Source organism: Equus asinus, chromosome 5, assembly GCF_041296235.1.
Source record: "Equus asinus isolate D_3611 breed Donkey chromosome 5, EquAss-T2T_v2, whole genome shotgun sequence".
NCBI classification, from domain to species: Eukaryota; Metazoa; Chordata; class Mammalia; order Perissodactyla; family Equidae; genus Equus; species Equus asinus.
In genome coordinates this window covers 77,727,531-77,744,417 of record NC_091794.1, presented here as the reverse complement: position 1 = coordinate 77,744,417, position 16,887 = coordinate 77,727,531, and the positions used below count along the sequence as shown (strand labels likewise).

The window sequence follows — 16,887 nt, the reverse complement described above, 5'->3', positions numbered from 1 at the left end:
TATTTTATATTTTAGTTTCCACATGTCTGTTGCTAGTAGTTAGAAGTACTTTTTTTGTGCATTGGTCTTCTATCCTGTGATACTTTTCTACATGGCAATCATGTCATCTTCAGATAGGACAGTTTCATTTCTTCCAATCTGCCTTTTATATCCTTTTCTTGCCTATTGATCTGGCTAGGACTTAGTTATTTTAAACACTGAACTTTTATTCTGGTAATGATCGCTTCATGAACCTAATTTGAGACTAACATTACTAGTTTCACTCACCTTATTCCTTACAGTTTCTGATCTTTGGCTTCTCTTGGACTTCAGAAGTTTAGCTTGGATTGATCTTGAATCCCTTTGGAGGAAGGAAAAGCTCTCTGTATTCTGAGAATGTGACACGATGCAGCATCATTGTTATTAATTTGTCTCCCTTCAGTGTGAGCTTCTTGGGAGGCAGTTGTAAGGATATAGGGCCTGGTACATAGTAAACTCCTAATTAGTGTTTGTTGAGCAAACATGTAAATGAGTAAATGGAACGAATATATGGCTCCTTCTCATGTAAAAAGTCTTAGGAAAACCTTTTCTGACAAGCTATACCTTAACTCTGGTGGAATTGACAATGTGAGGCCTTTTGCAGCTGCCCATCTTATTTTTATCAGATGTTTTGTTCGTTTTCTTCTCTCCTTTCACTTGCACTTCTCCAGATTCCTGTTTCATTAACAAGATGCTTTATGCTTTGGACATTACATGTGGTTTTGTTTGGTTGGTTTGTTTCTCAACGTCAAAAAAATGTCTGTATTTTGAAAAGATAACATTGTCTAATTGGTTTTAAGTTAGAAGAGTTGTAAAATAAATAAGCGGTTATATTGAGGAGTTGCAGAGAAACATCAGTCCTGGGACAATGTTTTATATTTAAGTGGAGGAGAATTTACCTCTAGATCTGGTTCTTTATGTAAGAATGCTTGATGGTGCATGTCTGTATATGTACTGTCTTCAGGGTACGGTGGTGAGCTGGGCTGGGGAGGAGACGTGCATCACATGTGGGGAGTAACCTTAATACTTTAGCGAGGGCATTTAGTACCTGATTCAAGTATTCATTTTGCTTCAATATTAGAATAGCTTTTTCATCTATATGTTTAATATCTTAAATATCAAATTTGCTTGAAAATTCCCTCCCAAATTTCTTTTCCCTTACCTACTTTATTTTTCTTCATTGCTTTTATCATCTTCTAACATACTGTGTATTTTATGTATTCATTTTCTTGTTTAATATCTGCCTATAGCCAGTTGAATGTAAGCTCCAAGAAATCAGACGTTTTTATCTATTTTATTAACAGTTGTATCTCTAGAACCCAAATAGCAACTGGTGCATGGAGGATACTTAATTTGTGGAATAAGTGAGTGAAAGGAGGATTACTTTAAAAGACAGTGATTTCCTAAGAGGTTTGAGTGAGGAAACTTAACTGTAAACCTATGCAAATTATAAAATAGGGGTATCAGGAAAATTATTGTCTTCTACTCTGAGGAGCATAGTTTTCCTCTGTAAAATTAAGGAATTTTACTTGATTAATGGAGTTTCTATATAAGCAACAAATAAAAAAGAATCCTTTGTTGAGAATTTACCATGAGCTATAGAGGTTTCAGGTTCTGTGCTCTGCACTGTGTGCAGTGCCACCAGCAGTGACTATGAGAGCAATAGAGATAGTGTCATAGTGAATGGTGAAAAAGTCTCTAGACTCCCTTCAGGCCTTAGGTTTTGTAACAAAATTTTCTCCTTGTGCTTACCTTGGCTTGTTTGCCACATAAAGCTCCCCCTTATAGCTTTTCACTAAATGGGATTAGTTGTAAGATATTTTATTCACTTTCTGATCAATGAAAGGATAGTTTATGTTGAGAATATACATAGATGCAACCTATTCTGAAAATTTATGTATTTAATTTTATTTATTTCTGCAGATGTTCTAGTTTTTACCTAGTCATTGCCAAATAGTCTTATTAACACCAAATTAATGTATAGCAGAGAAGTTGATGAAAATGTTCTACTCATCCTTTCCAGGACAGGAAGCTCTCCTCCATCTGTTCTGTTCAGTTAAAGCTACATGTTCTAGCATAAACATGGGTTCAAGTTCCTACTATATAATTTCTAAGCAGGTTATATTCCCTTCTTGGGTCCTAATTTATTCAGTTATAAAATAAGGGATTTCAGTTAAATTAGCACATCCATTTATAAATAAAATTTATTTGAAGCAAGATTCAATATGAACTGTTAGGGTAGTTTTTCTTAGCAGTCCTTATGTCTAAACCCATCTCTTCCTGGCTTCTCTGTTTACTAACCTTCTAATTATTCTCCCCTTTCATGTTAGATACTGTCATCAGGCATAAGTCTTCCTACTCCTCCCAACTCCTGCCATCATCTTTATTATTTTTATCTTCAGCAACCATGTAGATCCTGCCAATTTCCTGGCATCATAGTCGCTTGACCTCATCATCATCATTTCTAGTCCATGTAAGCACTCTCTTCAGGACCATACTCTGTGCCTTGTCATACCTCTCAAATGTTCCCCCACTTAAACCATAATGCTGGATAACCTCCTCACTACAACTTGATAGGTTTTCAGCTCCCTCATTTAGTTATTCTTAAAGGATATCAGTTCTTATGCTTCTCAGGACCTCTAGTAGATCTTTCTAATTTCTTCCTGTCCTTTAATCTTTACTTTCCTTCATTTTTAGCTTTGATTCTATGGTCCATTAACTCTCTAACTCGTTAGTCAGTGTCGTAAATCTTTTGCCCCATTTTTTGTCAGCCTGTCTGGTAAATCTATCTGATAAAACTTTTGCCTTTGTGTTACTGTAGCCTACTGAAGAAAGCCACACATGGAGCAGATTGGTGGCCCTATAAAATTATGATGAATAATGTCTGTCCATCAGTCCTCAATATTCCTCGCCAATCCTACTTTTTCTTTAATTAACTTATCTTCTTGTTCTCCACATTACCTCTTTCAAAATTTTTTTGCTTTTCTCAAATCTCTGATCTCTTTGCTCTCTGCTGATTTCCTTCTTATTTCACAAGAGAAAACAGCTGTGATTTGGAAACTTCTTTAGCTTCTTTACATCTCAGGTTACAGATATTTGGTTATCTGTACTTGCTTTTTCTTCTGTTATAATGCAAGAAGTATTCTTCCTATTGTCTCTGTTCATGCTCTGAAGGCCATGCACACCTTTTCAAGAATAACTTTCTTTTTTTTGAGAAATTTGGCTGTGAAAGATAGAAAAGAGTTAACTGGAAACCAGAAGAGTTGTCTAGATTTGCTGTCTTTATTTCCTCTCCTGTTCATTCTGCAGCCTGCTGCAGTTGGGCTTCTGCTCCTCTCACCCATCTACCCCTGAAGCTATTCTTCCAGAAGGCACCAGTGACTTCCAAGTCAGTAAATTCAAGGGTGTGCTTTAGTGATAGGTCTTTTGACAGTATTTCTTACTGTTCAGCCCTCCCAGAACACTCTTTTCTTGGCTTCTTTAATAACATTCACAGTCTTGATTTTCTTCCCACTCTTCTTAGCCTCCTGCAATTTAATTAGTATTTATAAACGTGATTTTCATATTAAAAAATAAATGTTTACTAGATTAGAGAGAAGAAGGCAAAATTTGTATGAATTTTAAGAACAAAACAAGAGGCTTTAAAGAAATCAGATGTGGGAGGAAATTCTGGGCAGGGTGCACTCTACTCTTTCATTAGAGATACCGAAAAAGGTTAAGATGCATTGATAAATGTTGTTTAAATTATTCCTTTCAACAGTCTTATAAGGTAGATGATTTATTCTTGTTTAACTACAAAGAATTTGCAATGAAAAGGATGGGATGTGTTCAGGAAACGGTACGTTGTTCTTTCTCATTGGAAGGCTAAGGTTACAGTAAGGTAGTAGTGAAGATAAAATTTATTGTTTCAGGGTTATGGGTGCCTTGAATACCAAGGGGAGGAGGAGATTTTGTTTTCTTTTTTTTTTTGGTGAGGAAGATTGGCCTTCCTCTTTTTGCTTGAGGAAGGTTGTTGCTGAGCTAACATCCCTGCCAATCTTCCTCTGTTTTGTATGTGGGACGCCATACAGTGTGGCTTGATGAACAGTGTGTAGGTCCGCAGCTGCAATCCAAACCTGTGAACCCTGGGCTGCTGAGGCGGAGCATGCAAACTTAACCACTATGCCACTGGGCTGGCCCAAGGGGAGGAGTTTTCCACTTAACTTTTTAGATAGTGAGGACTGGTTGAAGATTTTTAAGCTGTACACACTTTAGGAAAGGGAGACTGTCTTGGCCAAGGGCTGATACTCCTATAACATTACTTTCGGTGAGCAAATGGCACTTCCACTGGAAGCTTTATTGTAGATTTCCCAGTGTAATGAATTGAGGCCTCTTTGACACTCCTTTAGCACTTTGTCATACTTCTGATGTAGAACTTTTCACATTGTATCATAATTACTTGTTTGTATTTGGCTTCCCCGTTGGATTTGAGCTCTTCTAGAATAGAATTATTAGTTTATGGGTAATGTTAATCTTGGTAATCTTTTCCCATGCCCATCTCAGTGCTTGGCATGATAAATGATTCCTGAACTAGTAATTGAATGAAGAGTTTGAGTTTTGAATCTCTGGTCTGAACAGTTTATCAGCATGCCCCGTGTGTATTTCTACAGAGTTGACTGAGTTAGAGGCTCACTGCTGCCTCCTCTCTGCTCGTATATGTTTTAGTTAGTTAATAAAATCTATTTTGCCAGAGAGGTTCTATAGCTTTAAAAGCCTGTGGCTTTGCAGACACTCAGTGGATAGCATACCCTGTGCAAATCAGCTGTCTGTTCAGGTCTTATGTTTGTTTTCCCCATAGACATAATCCAGCCGTTAGTTGCTTAAAGCAGCAGATGGAAGGAGCCCATGGAGATGTGGATTTATTAGCTCCCACAATGAAAGACCACACTGGTTGTGTTAAGGATTAGAAGTTTTTTGCTGAATGAAAGGGCGATGGATCCTGCTTTCTGTGCTATTTTCAGCAGTATGGCTAGCTCTTGTGTCTGGAGTCAGTTGTAAGAAGACCAGGAAAAGATTTTGTAAATAGGCCTTCCTTCAAGCCCCAGACTGTTGGTGCAGCTGCCATAATTATGGGAGTGGCAGCTTTTCCTCCTTGTTGGGTGCAGACTGAATCTGTCCTAGAGTTATTGCTGTATTTACTCCTTAGAGTGTATAACAGCCTGATTCAGGGTGCTTTATACATACCTTTATTTGTCAAATTAGGAAATTTGGATTAATATCTCCTGAAATCCTTTGGAGAGTGAATAATTTTTGCAGCGTGTCCTATGGTTTGAAGAACAATGATTGTGAATCGGTAGATAATGTATTTAATCCTCTTCCTAAAAATGTAGTATGCCTTTGCTAACAATTTTTTTGTGACTTATTAGAAAAACACCAACTTGCTTTGCTTTTCCCCCTGTGTTTACTAGGATTGTGGCAATTACTATAAAATTGGAAAGTTTAAAACATTGTTTATGGAGTGTTTAAGTGACAAAATCATATCATGAGAGCTAACCTTTCATTCTTGAACTCTAAAAATGTGTATATATATATATATATATTTTTAAGTTATAAATTAGGAAACTAGAAACATTTTTAAACTTGGCTGAAGTCCCTCTTTGAAAATGGCAGCCAGGGACCAAAGAAATGATTCTGAGATCATTAAAGCCTGGGTAAAATTTTCCAGACTTTTTCATGCTGTGCTCTTTAGAAGTCTGATGGAATGGGGAGCTTTTCCTGTGACAGTACTATCAGCATGAATAGATGAATGAATTCGTCCATGCTCAGAACTCACCACACATGTACTAGCCCCCTCCAGGACATAAAAGAGCAGAGAAACCGACCTTAGCAATGATCTAAGCTCCTGAAGAAAGGCTTTCGTGACAGTCCAAGAAGTGAAGACCAGCGTATCTACAGATAAAGAAACAAAAGAGCCTGTGACAGTATCGAAAGAATCTGACATTTGCTTTGTCTATACAAAGGATGAAAGGAATTTTGCCGACTTAGTCAAAACAAAACTGGTTTTATATCAGCCTAAGCCTAAAATACAGGCATCAGAATAATATGTTTTTCTTTGTGTTTCTGAAGAATCGTTATCTTTTAAAAAACGTATGTGGAGTGGTTTTGTTTTGGGAAAGGAAAACGTGACATGGATTTTATAAGCTTAATAGCCGTAGGTGGAGACACTCTTGTTTTGTTTGCCAAACCTTTTAAATAAGCAGTGAAGTCAGGATATCAAAGATTGGAATTTTTTTCTGGGACCTTTGTCCTTTTCTTGGTACTTCAAATATTTTCAAACAAAGGGGTATAGATGGAAAAGGAAAACAAATATGAAATATTTTCCCCTATTTTGGTGGTGATTCAGATGAGATCAGTCTGTACCGCTGTGAAGAAAAACGTGGCTCTGATGTGAGGCGGTGATTGTCTCCTCACGCTGGACCGGGAGAGAACTGGTTTAGTGGAGCGGTGCTTAGTGGGCGCAGCGTGGGGAACGGGGTGAATTGTTTGCCTCAGACCCAGCAGTAAGCAAGTAGGCACAAGTAATTGACTGATATCTATTATGGATGATACCAGTATTCTACGAAGGAGAGGGTTACAGGTGAGTACCAGAAAGCCTTTTTACTGATCTCCTTCCTCTTAGTGTCTTTTGAAAACGTACTGAACAGATTGCTTCAATTTCATTTAATTCATTGAGGCATGGTAGAATGCCTCTTTATTCCATCATGTATAGTTGTAATTAGAGAAATTGTCTAAGACTTTTTTACTTTGATAGAAAAAAGGCTGCTTGGGTTTACTTACATTATATGAAGTGAGTGGAACAATTAAATCAGACCTATGCAGGATGCAAGCCTATTTTTGGACATCAGACATTACTACTAACAGATTGTTTACAGTAAACATATTCTGTTCCTGACCACCAAGCGTGCCTCCTCACCTCCCCCCACCTTAATTGTCACATATATATGTAATATATGTTTGACTGTACACACAGTTTTAAGGACTTTTCTGAATGATCACCTTGCATACATGCATACGATATAGTCTATATATCCGACACCTGTTTTGGAAGCCTTCTCCTTTTTAAGTGTTGGGTAATTTGGCACGTGAATAGGTAAGTAAGGTATAACAATGAGGGGAAAGTAGACTTATAGACAACCTTCGCCTGAGTTTTAATGAATGCCCTTCGCTCTAAAAGAGTGCATACCACAGTTCTTTCAAATTTGATGATTAATCTTTTCATGCTTTGTAAGGTAGATCTTCCCATCTTAGTCTTACTAATAAAGAGCAAGCTGGGTTAATTTAGTCCCTCACTGAGTGTTTTTAGGGATTGAGGTAGTGAAGGTTTCAGTATAAAACACACTGAGCTAATCAAATCAACCTGTGAAGGTTTGTCCTGAGATGTAGCTATTTGTTTTTATTTTGTTTGACATTTGTTAAGTACTTTTTTTGTACGAAGCACCCACGTCTTTTTAATTATCATGAATTAACGTTATTTTGGTTTCTTTAAAATACTCAAAGAAAATGTTTAGGCTTGGTAAAATTTAAACAAATTATGATATTCATAGTTGTTCTTCTTATTTGTGCTTCTTATTAATGGCATTGTGAACATTTAAAGCCCACTGGGAACATCCCCTGAATCTTCAGCAGTTGTTCAATATAACTGGGCTTTAAAAGTCAATGCCTTATTTTAATTTCTCCTCTTAGTACAATTGGTCTGATGAGATTTGTTATTTGATTTCTTGGAGATATTTTGAGAAGTATTTGTAAAGTACTCAGAAGACTTCTTATAAATAGTAATGTGTGTTCAAGTAGCTGCTAATAAAAAATGGCTGGCTCTATAAGCACATTTAATTGCATTGCCTATTTATATCTTTATTTCTTTTTAGTTGCCAGGATTCAGAAAGAGAATCCTATTTGTTGGATAGGGAGTATTTTCAATTATTGTGCCTGTTTTGCATTAAATCATTCATTTTCTCCCTAGTGACTAAGTCAGTCTCCAGTATCTGCTACCCTGTTTACCGATGCCTTTTTCTTGAGTCTTTGTTTCTATCCAGGAGGAGTTCCAAATTGCCAGATTAGATAGCACTGGAGGATGTCTTCCTACAGCCTCCTTTTTTTTTTCCAAAAATTTTTATTAATTTAAAGTTTATTCTTCAGAAGACTGCATTGGAACATTCTGAAACAGAAGTAATGCTGAAAAAGCACCAGTTTAGATTATTTGTTTTAAACATGTAAATTACAATGTAAAACTTTAAAAGTTAGTTTTAGAGTAATGTACATAAAAACACAAAAGCTGAAGTGTACCCAGCCAAACAGGTATCTACTAGGTAACCTCAGATTAGATGAGAATCCAAATGAATGTTTGGGCCTCACTAACTGCTTTTTGCTTAATAAGTTAGACTTCCTAAAGATTTTCAAGAAAATCAGCCAAGATACAGCCTGCTTTGGTCCCCCAACTTTCTTATCCAGGTTTCCTGGGAAGTATAATAAATAGTGCGTTTATTGTGTGCCTGTCTTGTGTCCACAGGTTGTTAGGCTATACATTACATCTCATTCGATCATCATGATGTTGTTAACAAGTAGGTATTATCTGCATTTTCAGGTGCAGATAATTTTAAAGAAGGAACAGAAGATTGGTTCAAATTATAGTTCTGCCACATTTGAGGCATATAACCATGGTCAAATTTTGAAAAACTCTTAATGCCTCCGTTTCTGTATTCGACTGTCATATTCAGAGTAGACTATGGAGGCAAGAGCTACTGCAGGAAGACCAATTATGAGACCGTTGTTGTCAAAAAGGCAAGAGGATCTAATGGATGGGATGTGGGTGAAGGCATTGGAGGTGGTGGGGAATTTTCTGGTTGGCCATTTTTTCAGATATGTGAAGCTTAGTGACTCCCTCAAGGACAGACAACTTGCAAGTGGCTGGGCTAGTTGTGGATGCTCTGAAATGAAAGTAACAGAAAAGTCGATTCTGAGTGGTTTAAATATTAAAGAAATGTATTGACTCACAAATATGGAAATCCAGAGATTGGATGGGTTTCAGAGTTGGGTAATCTAGTGTCTTTTGCTCAGCTTCCCTGTGCTGTATTTTGGCCTCGTTCTCAAGCTGGCTTCCTACTTATTAGCAAAAGAGCTGTTGTGGTTTCAGCCTCACATTCACACACCACAGCATCTCTGGGTTCTTTTAGACATCTGGGAGGTTATATGTGAGCATCTTTCTTTTAAACTAGAGGAGCCTCCATCCTGTGGAGGAAATGGCATTGTTTTGCTTGAAGAGCAGTTCAGGTTTGGGTCTTCCTTAGGTATAAATTGGCTCTCATCTTCCTGCTGCTTTTGCAGGGAGAGAGATTTGAGGTTGAAGTTCTTTATGGATGGAAGGAGGTTCTTTTATTTTTATCTTACTTCCCAATCAACTTTATGGGAGATGGTTTTATTTTAACTTTGAAAAGTCAACTGACTAGCCACCATAACAGATTTTTATTATCAACTCTCTAGTACCATCATTTCTGTGTTAAGTAAACATTTGCCCATAAGGCAGACACAGTAATCGCTTTTCATTGAATAGTGAACCCAGTTTCCTAGGTTCTGAACTGAGAATATTTTTTTATGCTGTCACAATTATTGCCCTCAGGCGAAAACTGTGTAATGTTTCTTCTCCACTTCTCTGCCTTTGATGTTCAAAAATGAGAGTACTTGAAGTGCCATTGTTCAGGTGTACTTAATTATTTTGGAGAACATATGACAACATATATTTATTTAAATGTGTTTATTTTACCTTTGACTTTGAAAGATAGTTTGTATGGGTACACAATTTTATGTTGGTAGTAATTTTCGCTCATACTTTTGTATGTATTAGGATGCAGCTTATCTTTTGGTTTCCATCATTCTGTTGAGAAATATATTGCTGCTCTAATTGTCATTCCTTTGAAGGTTATGGATTTTATTCTCTGGCTCTTAAGATTTTTTGTCTTTGGTGTTTTTTAGTATTACTATCATTTACCTGGTCTGGATTTTTAAGAAAATCCTACTTGGGGTACATTATGCTTTCTATATATGTATATTCATTTATTATCAATTTTGGAAATTTCTTAGCCATTATCTCTTCAAATAGTGTAACTTCTCCATTTACTTTTGCCTTCTGAGATTTGAATTAGACATATATACAAGTGCTAATCACAAAAGAGTATATATTGTATAATCCATTTAAAGAAAATGCCAAAACAGCAAAACTGTTCTATAAAGTTAGAAATCAGGGTGATGATTTTCCTGGGGAGTGTAGGTAGTGACTGGAAGAAGGGGCATGAGAATGCTTCTGGGTTGATGGTAATATTCTTTTTAAAAAACATCTGGGTATTGGATACACTAGTATGTTCAGTTTGTGAAAATTTGAGTTGTATGCTTATGTATTACTTTTCTGTATTTATATTGTACTTCAATAAGTAGTTAAAAAATATTTGTTGTCTTCTTTCATCCATTGGGACTGAAGTACAGGATGGTATTGTCATGATCAATGGATTCCGAGTGGGCCCTAGAATCTTGTTCTCCACTCCTGCCCTCACTCCAAACAGTGTTATTTATATTAGTCATACTCTAGGGGTTTAATTACAAGTTCTATAAAGATATATCTAGTCTTTCAGTGGTGGAGAATGCCTTTTTTCTCCCCTCCTGATTTTACATGTTAGTTGAGAAGTTGTCTCCAAAACCCAACCCTCTGTCCACTGCCACTGGAGTGGAAGGTTATGTTTCTTGGAGCCTGTTAATTTCCTTCTCTGGGAAGAGTGCTACTCCTGCAGTGAAAGAGAAATGAATGAATGAATGAATGAATAAATAAATAAATAAATAGGAGTAAGAATTCACATAGAAAGTGTGAGGAAGTCTCAGGGAGGGAGCTGCCTCAGGCAGAGACAGCTTTGACCCACAGTCATCTCCATGCTGGTGACTGTTGATATAAAGGACAAGCACCAGCCTTGTGACTCTTGGCTTGCATATTTACTTGTGGGGGTAGTGGTTACTGCCTTTGGACACTTGGTCTTTGTTCTTTCTTTGGAAATATTTGGTGAGTTTAGTCCTTGTGAATAATGAGTAATGCATATAGACAGTGATTCCCCATGTGAATAGCACCATCTCATTTTGTATATACTACCTTTTTTTTTGCTTTGTGGGCAAGTGAAAGGGAGTGAGTAGTTATTTCTCTAGAATTATGCAGCTTTCTTTGCAACTTTAGAATATAGTTCAAGAAAAGAGGGAAATATCATCTTTGGCAGACAGTATCCAAGTATGTCGGTTTGAGGGATCCAAAATGGTAATAATAAAATTTTAGACTCAAAACAATATATCCTTGAGTTTTGAGGCAGAGTTTTTGGAGAATAGCACCTCCTCTAGTAGCCTTAGAACCTTGCTGCAGGTGGATCAGATTAGAAAAATGCAACTCCTTATTACTATGATAATCCAAACTCAAACCTAAGCTGATGGTGAGGGGTGGGCACAATTTTTTTTTTAAAGATTTTATCTTTTAGAGCAGTTTTAGGTTTACAATAAAATTGAGAGGAAGGAACAGAGGTTTCCTATATTCCCTCTACCCCCACACATGCATAGCCTCCCCCTTTATCAACATCACTCACTAGAATGATATATTTTAATTTTTTTTAACCATAGATGGATCTACATTGACACATTATAATCACCGAAAGTCCATAGTTTACTTTAGGTTTCATTCTTGGTGTTGTATATTCTGTGGGTTTGGATAAATAGGTAATGACATGTATCCATCATTATAATATGATACAGAGTATTTTCACTGCCCTAAAATTCCTCTGTGCTCTGCCTGTTCATCAACCCCTGCCCCCACCCTTGGCAACCACTGATCTTTTTATTTGTCCATAGCATCCTTGCCAGCATTTGATGTTGTCAGTGCTTCATATTTTGGCCATTCATACAGATGTATAGTAGTATCTCATTATTTTAATTTTCATTTCCCTAATGACATATGATGTGGAGCATCTTTTGATGTGAAAACTCTAAGCTTTTAAATGTATTTCCTATGCTAGCTTTGGAATAACTTTTATGAGATAGGCAAAGTAGATTTTTTTTTTTAAGGAAAATTAGCCCTGAGCTAAATCTGCTGCCAATCCTTCTCTTTTTGCTGAGGAAGCCTGCCCTGAGCTCACATCCGTACCCATCTCCCTCTACTTTATATGTGGGACACCTACCACAGCTTGGCTTACCAAGCAGTGCCATGTCCGTACCCGGGATCCAAACTGGCAACCCCCGGGCCTCTGAGAAGTAGAACATGCACACTTAACCGCTGTGCCACTGGGCTGGCCCCCAAAGTATATATTTTTATCTTAAGGTGTGCAGATAAGAAGAATGAGATTTAGAGAGATTTAATGACTGACCAAGATTTTATGAGCAAAGGAAGCAGTAGATCTGTGTTTGAATATTTTTCTGACTCAGAGCCCTGAGTTATTTATATCATGTAGAAATAGCCTGTTAGTATCATCAAGCTTTTACTATTCTTCAAACTCATATGAGAACAACACATCTATCATTTGTGTCACACTTTGTAGAATAAAATACTTTCATGTGCATTATTTTATTTGACCTTTACAATCACTGTATCTGAGCCTTAGAGGTATGTGCAATCTCAGCCCACACAACTTGTATGTTATAGAGTCATAACGTGAACCTAGTTTTCTGAACTTCAAAGTTGTGTTCTTTCCCATATTTCTTCTTATTATTGTATAATGTAAGTACTCTATCATTGGAACCTGTTGTCAGGGTGATGACATGTGAATTTAATGGAACAAACAAATGGAACAAGAAGAGTGAAATACATTAGAGTTTCTTTCATAGAAGCACCATAGCTGCATATCCACTGATTTCCCCCTTGGCTCTTGACCTCAAGATAGACTCACACTCAAGCGTGAATAAGTGGAGCTAATACACCATAATGCCCAGAGCAGTAGTAACGATACATTTGCTACACAGGAAAGGGAGGTTTTTGTACATTCCGGCAGATTTATTTGCAGCCAGAGCTGAGGAGATGCTTGTTTTGGGAGATAATGTTCCTTTTAAAGCCAGTTAGTAAATGGTATTAAAATAGATTTCCTTGTTAGGTAATGTTTTTCTCTCGTGAAAGCATTCTTTTTGACCAGCCAGAAGACTGTCAGTAAATAACATAAGTGATTAAAGAGTATATCCTTTCTCCAGTAAAGCCTCTTTTGCTGACCTAATTGCAGTTGACGGTTTTCATCAAAGTAACTCCAAATGAGCAGGACCCTATTGTGAACCTTATAATAATGATAATAGTAAGTATAATTTACTTATTTGATTGATTCATGGATTTATTTGTCAAATATTTGTTTGGTACCTGCTAGACCAGCTATTGTGCTGCGTGCTAGGAATGTTATTGTCAACAAGACTGATCTCTGCTCCTCCAGAGCTAACAGTCAGTCCCAGAAAACAGACAATTAAGCAACTAATTACAGTAGAGTTGGAATTATACAGAGGTAGGCTGGGGAAACTGTGTGTAGGGAAATCTTCTTAGAGAAAATGAGGTTTAAGCTAAGGTCCAAGAATGCATAAAAAGAGGTAAAGTATTCCAGGCAGAGAGAACAATAGGTGTGAAGTACTGAAGGTGAGAGAGAGTCTGGCATATGTAAGAGATCAAAACTCTGGCAAGACTGGAGAACTGTGCAAATGATGCTAAAGAGGTAGGTAGTAGCCACGAGGTAGTGCCCTGTAGGCTACAGACAAGATTTTAAACTTTACCCATTGAAGAATTTTAAGAAGAGAAATAACCCCATCAGGTCTGCATTTTAAAAAGATTTTTTAGATTGCAGTATTTGTTTTGTTAAACTCACATAGTGTCACCTAGAAAACAGATTCTAGTTACATGATGTTTACAGTGATATAACATTAAAAATCAAGGGGAACAAAACTAAATTAAAGAGAGATCAGTTAGGATAAAGTTATAGGATGATGCTGGCTTGGACTACGGGACACGTCAGTAAAGATAAAGTGAAATTGACAGACTAAAGATAGATATTTTGGAGGTAGAATTGGCAAGGCTTGGTGAATAATTGGATGTGTAGGGTGAGAGAAAGTGAAGAATCAAGCATGGCTCTGGGTTTGGTGCTGCCATTCCTGAAATGGAAAATGGAAGAGGAGGAAGATTGAGTACAAAGATAAGTTGAGTTTTTAGACATATTAAGGATAAGGTAGTTCTATGAAACTATAGAGCTCAGGAGAGAAATCTGGGATGGAGATATAAATATGAGAATCATCTGTAAAATATGTGTAGAGAGGAGAGTTTCCGGGCAGAATTTTAAGGGTCTAAGATGATGAAGGAAGAGCCTAGAAAGGTGTTTAAGTAGTGTTTTCAGAGATAGGAAAAATAGGACAATATGGTTTCATAGAAGGAAAAGTCTTTCAAGACAGAAGAATGAACGATACTGTCAGATGCTGCTGGGCAGTCAAGCCAAAAAAAGAAATGGTGGATTGAAAATGCACTGGAGGTTCTTTACATGGAGACCATCGGTAACCCGACAAGAATGGTTTAAATGGGGTGGTAAGGTCTGGAGACATTTACAGTGTGTTAAAGAATGAATAGGAAGTGAGAAATTGGAGATGGTGAATGTGGACAACTCCTTCAAGAAGGGTGGCTGTGAAGGGAAAAAGAATTGATGAGGCAGTGGTTGAAGAGGGATGTGTAGTAATAAACAGAAATTGTTTTTTCTTGTCTCAAGGTGGGATAGACTTGAATGTGTTCAGAATGCTAATCAGAAAATTGTGAAGAATATGGAGAGTCAAGAGATAACTAGTAGATCAGAGAAGGCTAAATGGGACGGGCTTCACCTGATATTGTAACATATTGTCAGGTATTACCATCCTAGTTTCTAAGAGAAGGTGATGAGTCAGAGAAATTATAGTTATTTGCCTAACTTACCTTGTGCTCTTACCTCAGGTGGACTTCCTGATTGTGCAGCTTTCCTCCTCAGCCTCCTATAAATATTCCCTGGGAAAGGGAGGATTGGGAAGTCATTGTTTCTTGGACTACCTTTATCTGATTGGAGACCACTTCTTGTTCCACTTTGTCTTAGATGTGTCTTTATGATACCAGAGAGCTTGGCATAGAATGTACTAATCTGAGCCCTGGTCGTCCGCCTTGCAAATACAGGCTTTTGTGTAGGTTCAAGGAGTGAGTAAGGAAGATAGAAGGAATGGATTTCCGTGGATGCATTTTCCTGTCCGAAAGGGATTCCGAGAAGGGTACATATGCATTTTATAGAATTTTTGTTTGCTGTTATTGTCCCAAGGTATAATCCACTTCGTGTTACCTGTTAAAACTATTCAAGAAGTCAAAACTGTCATGTAGGTTAAAAGAACGATATTCCCAGTTTTATATAGATTGTTTCAGAAAATAGAAAAAGAGGACACACTCCCCTAGCATGTTTTTATGAGAACAGTATAACCGTGATGCCAAAACTGACAAGGACAATTTGAGAAGAGAAAGACCTTCATAGGCCAGTCTTACTTATTAACAAACATGGAGGCAAAAATCCTAAATAAAAGCCCTCCAGTCCTGGTTGATTTTATTAGTGAAAACTATATAATATTTAAGGAAGAAATAACACCAATCTTATACCAACTCTTTCAGAAAATAGAAGAGGCAGGAACACTTCTCAGCCAGTTTTAGGAGATCAGTATAATTGTGATACCAAAATCTGACAAAGGCATTATGATAAAACTGGAGACCATTATCCCTTATAAAGTTAGGTAAAAAAATCATTAACAAAATATTAGCAAAGATAATCTAACAGTGTATTTGACAAAGTTGGGTTTGACCCAGAAATGCAATTCACCACATTAACAGAATGGAGGAGAAAAACCATGTGATCATGTCAGTATATGCAGAGAAAATACTTGACAAAATCAGTACCCATTCATGATAAAAACTGTAAACAAATAGGGAATAGAAGGCAACTTTATCAATTTGATAAAAGTTATCTATGAAAAACCTACAGCTAACATTGTATTTGGTGGTAAAATACTGAAGTCTTTCCTCTGATCAGATGAGAAACAGGCAAGGATGTCTACCACAGTCAATCCCAGAAAGTGAAAAGAAGTAAAACTCTATTCATAGAGAACTTGATTGTTTATGTAGAAAGACCCTAAGGAATTTACAAAACAGTCATTACAACTAACAATGAATTTAGTAAAGTTGTAGGATACATAGTCAATATATAAAAATTGATTGCATTCCTGTACTAGAAACAAGCAATTAGAAAATGAAATAAAAATTTTATTTACCATAGCTTCTAAAATATCTACTTAGGGATAAGCTTAACACAAGAAGTATAAGATCTTTTTGCTGAAAACTGTAAAACATTATTTAGATTAATTAAAGTATATCTAAGTACGTGGAAAAATACTATGTTCATGGATTGCAAGACTCAATATTAAGATATCATTTCTTTCCAAATTGGTCTGTAATCCCAGGATACTTTTTTGTAGAAATTAATTTTCTGATTCTAAAATTACATGGAAATGCAAAGAATCTAGAATATTCAAAGCAATCTTGAAAGAGAAGAATAAAGTTAAAGGACTACATGGTCTGACTTCAATACTTAATATAAAGCTACAGAATCAGGGAAGTGTGGTGCTGGCATAGAGTGGAAAAATAAATCAGTAGAGTGTAGTAGAGAACCGAGAAATAGCCCATTCTATTATAATTTGATTTTCAACAAAGGTGCCAAAGCAATCTGTTGGGGAAAAGATAATGTTTGCAATAAATGGTGCTGTAATAAGTAGCTATCCATATGGAAAAAAATGAACCTTAATCCCATC

The 16,887-nt window shown here is 36.7% G+C and overlaps 1 protein-coding gene across 8 annotated transcripts in view; it reads left to right on the top strand.

Moving 5' to 3' along the window:
- The window catches only part of MAST2 (microtubule associated serine/threonine kinase 2), a 210,882-nt gene that overhangs the window by 79,381 nt on the left and 114,614 nt on the right, over positions 1–16,887 (top strand). Inside the window, exon 1 of one of the 8 annotated variants that reach the window (XM_044770700.2) lies at positions 6,581–6,634. The exons of 6 other annotated variants lie outside the window; for them this stretch is intronic. In XM_044770700.2, coding sequence (XP_044626635.1) covers positions 6,596–6,634 — 39 coding nt within the window. In that variant the 5' untranslated portion in view covers positions 6,581–6,595. Of the gene's footprint in view, positions 1–6,580; positions 6,635–13,273; positions 13,347–16,887 lie in introns of those variants that run through there. One more of the 8 variants, XM_044770702.2, reaches the window with a different exon arrangement.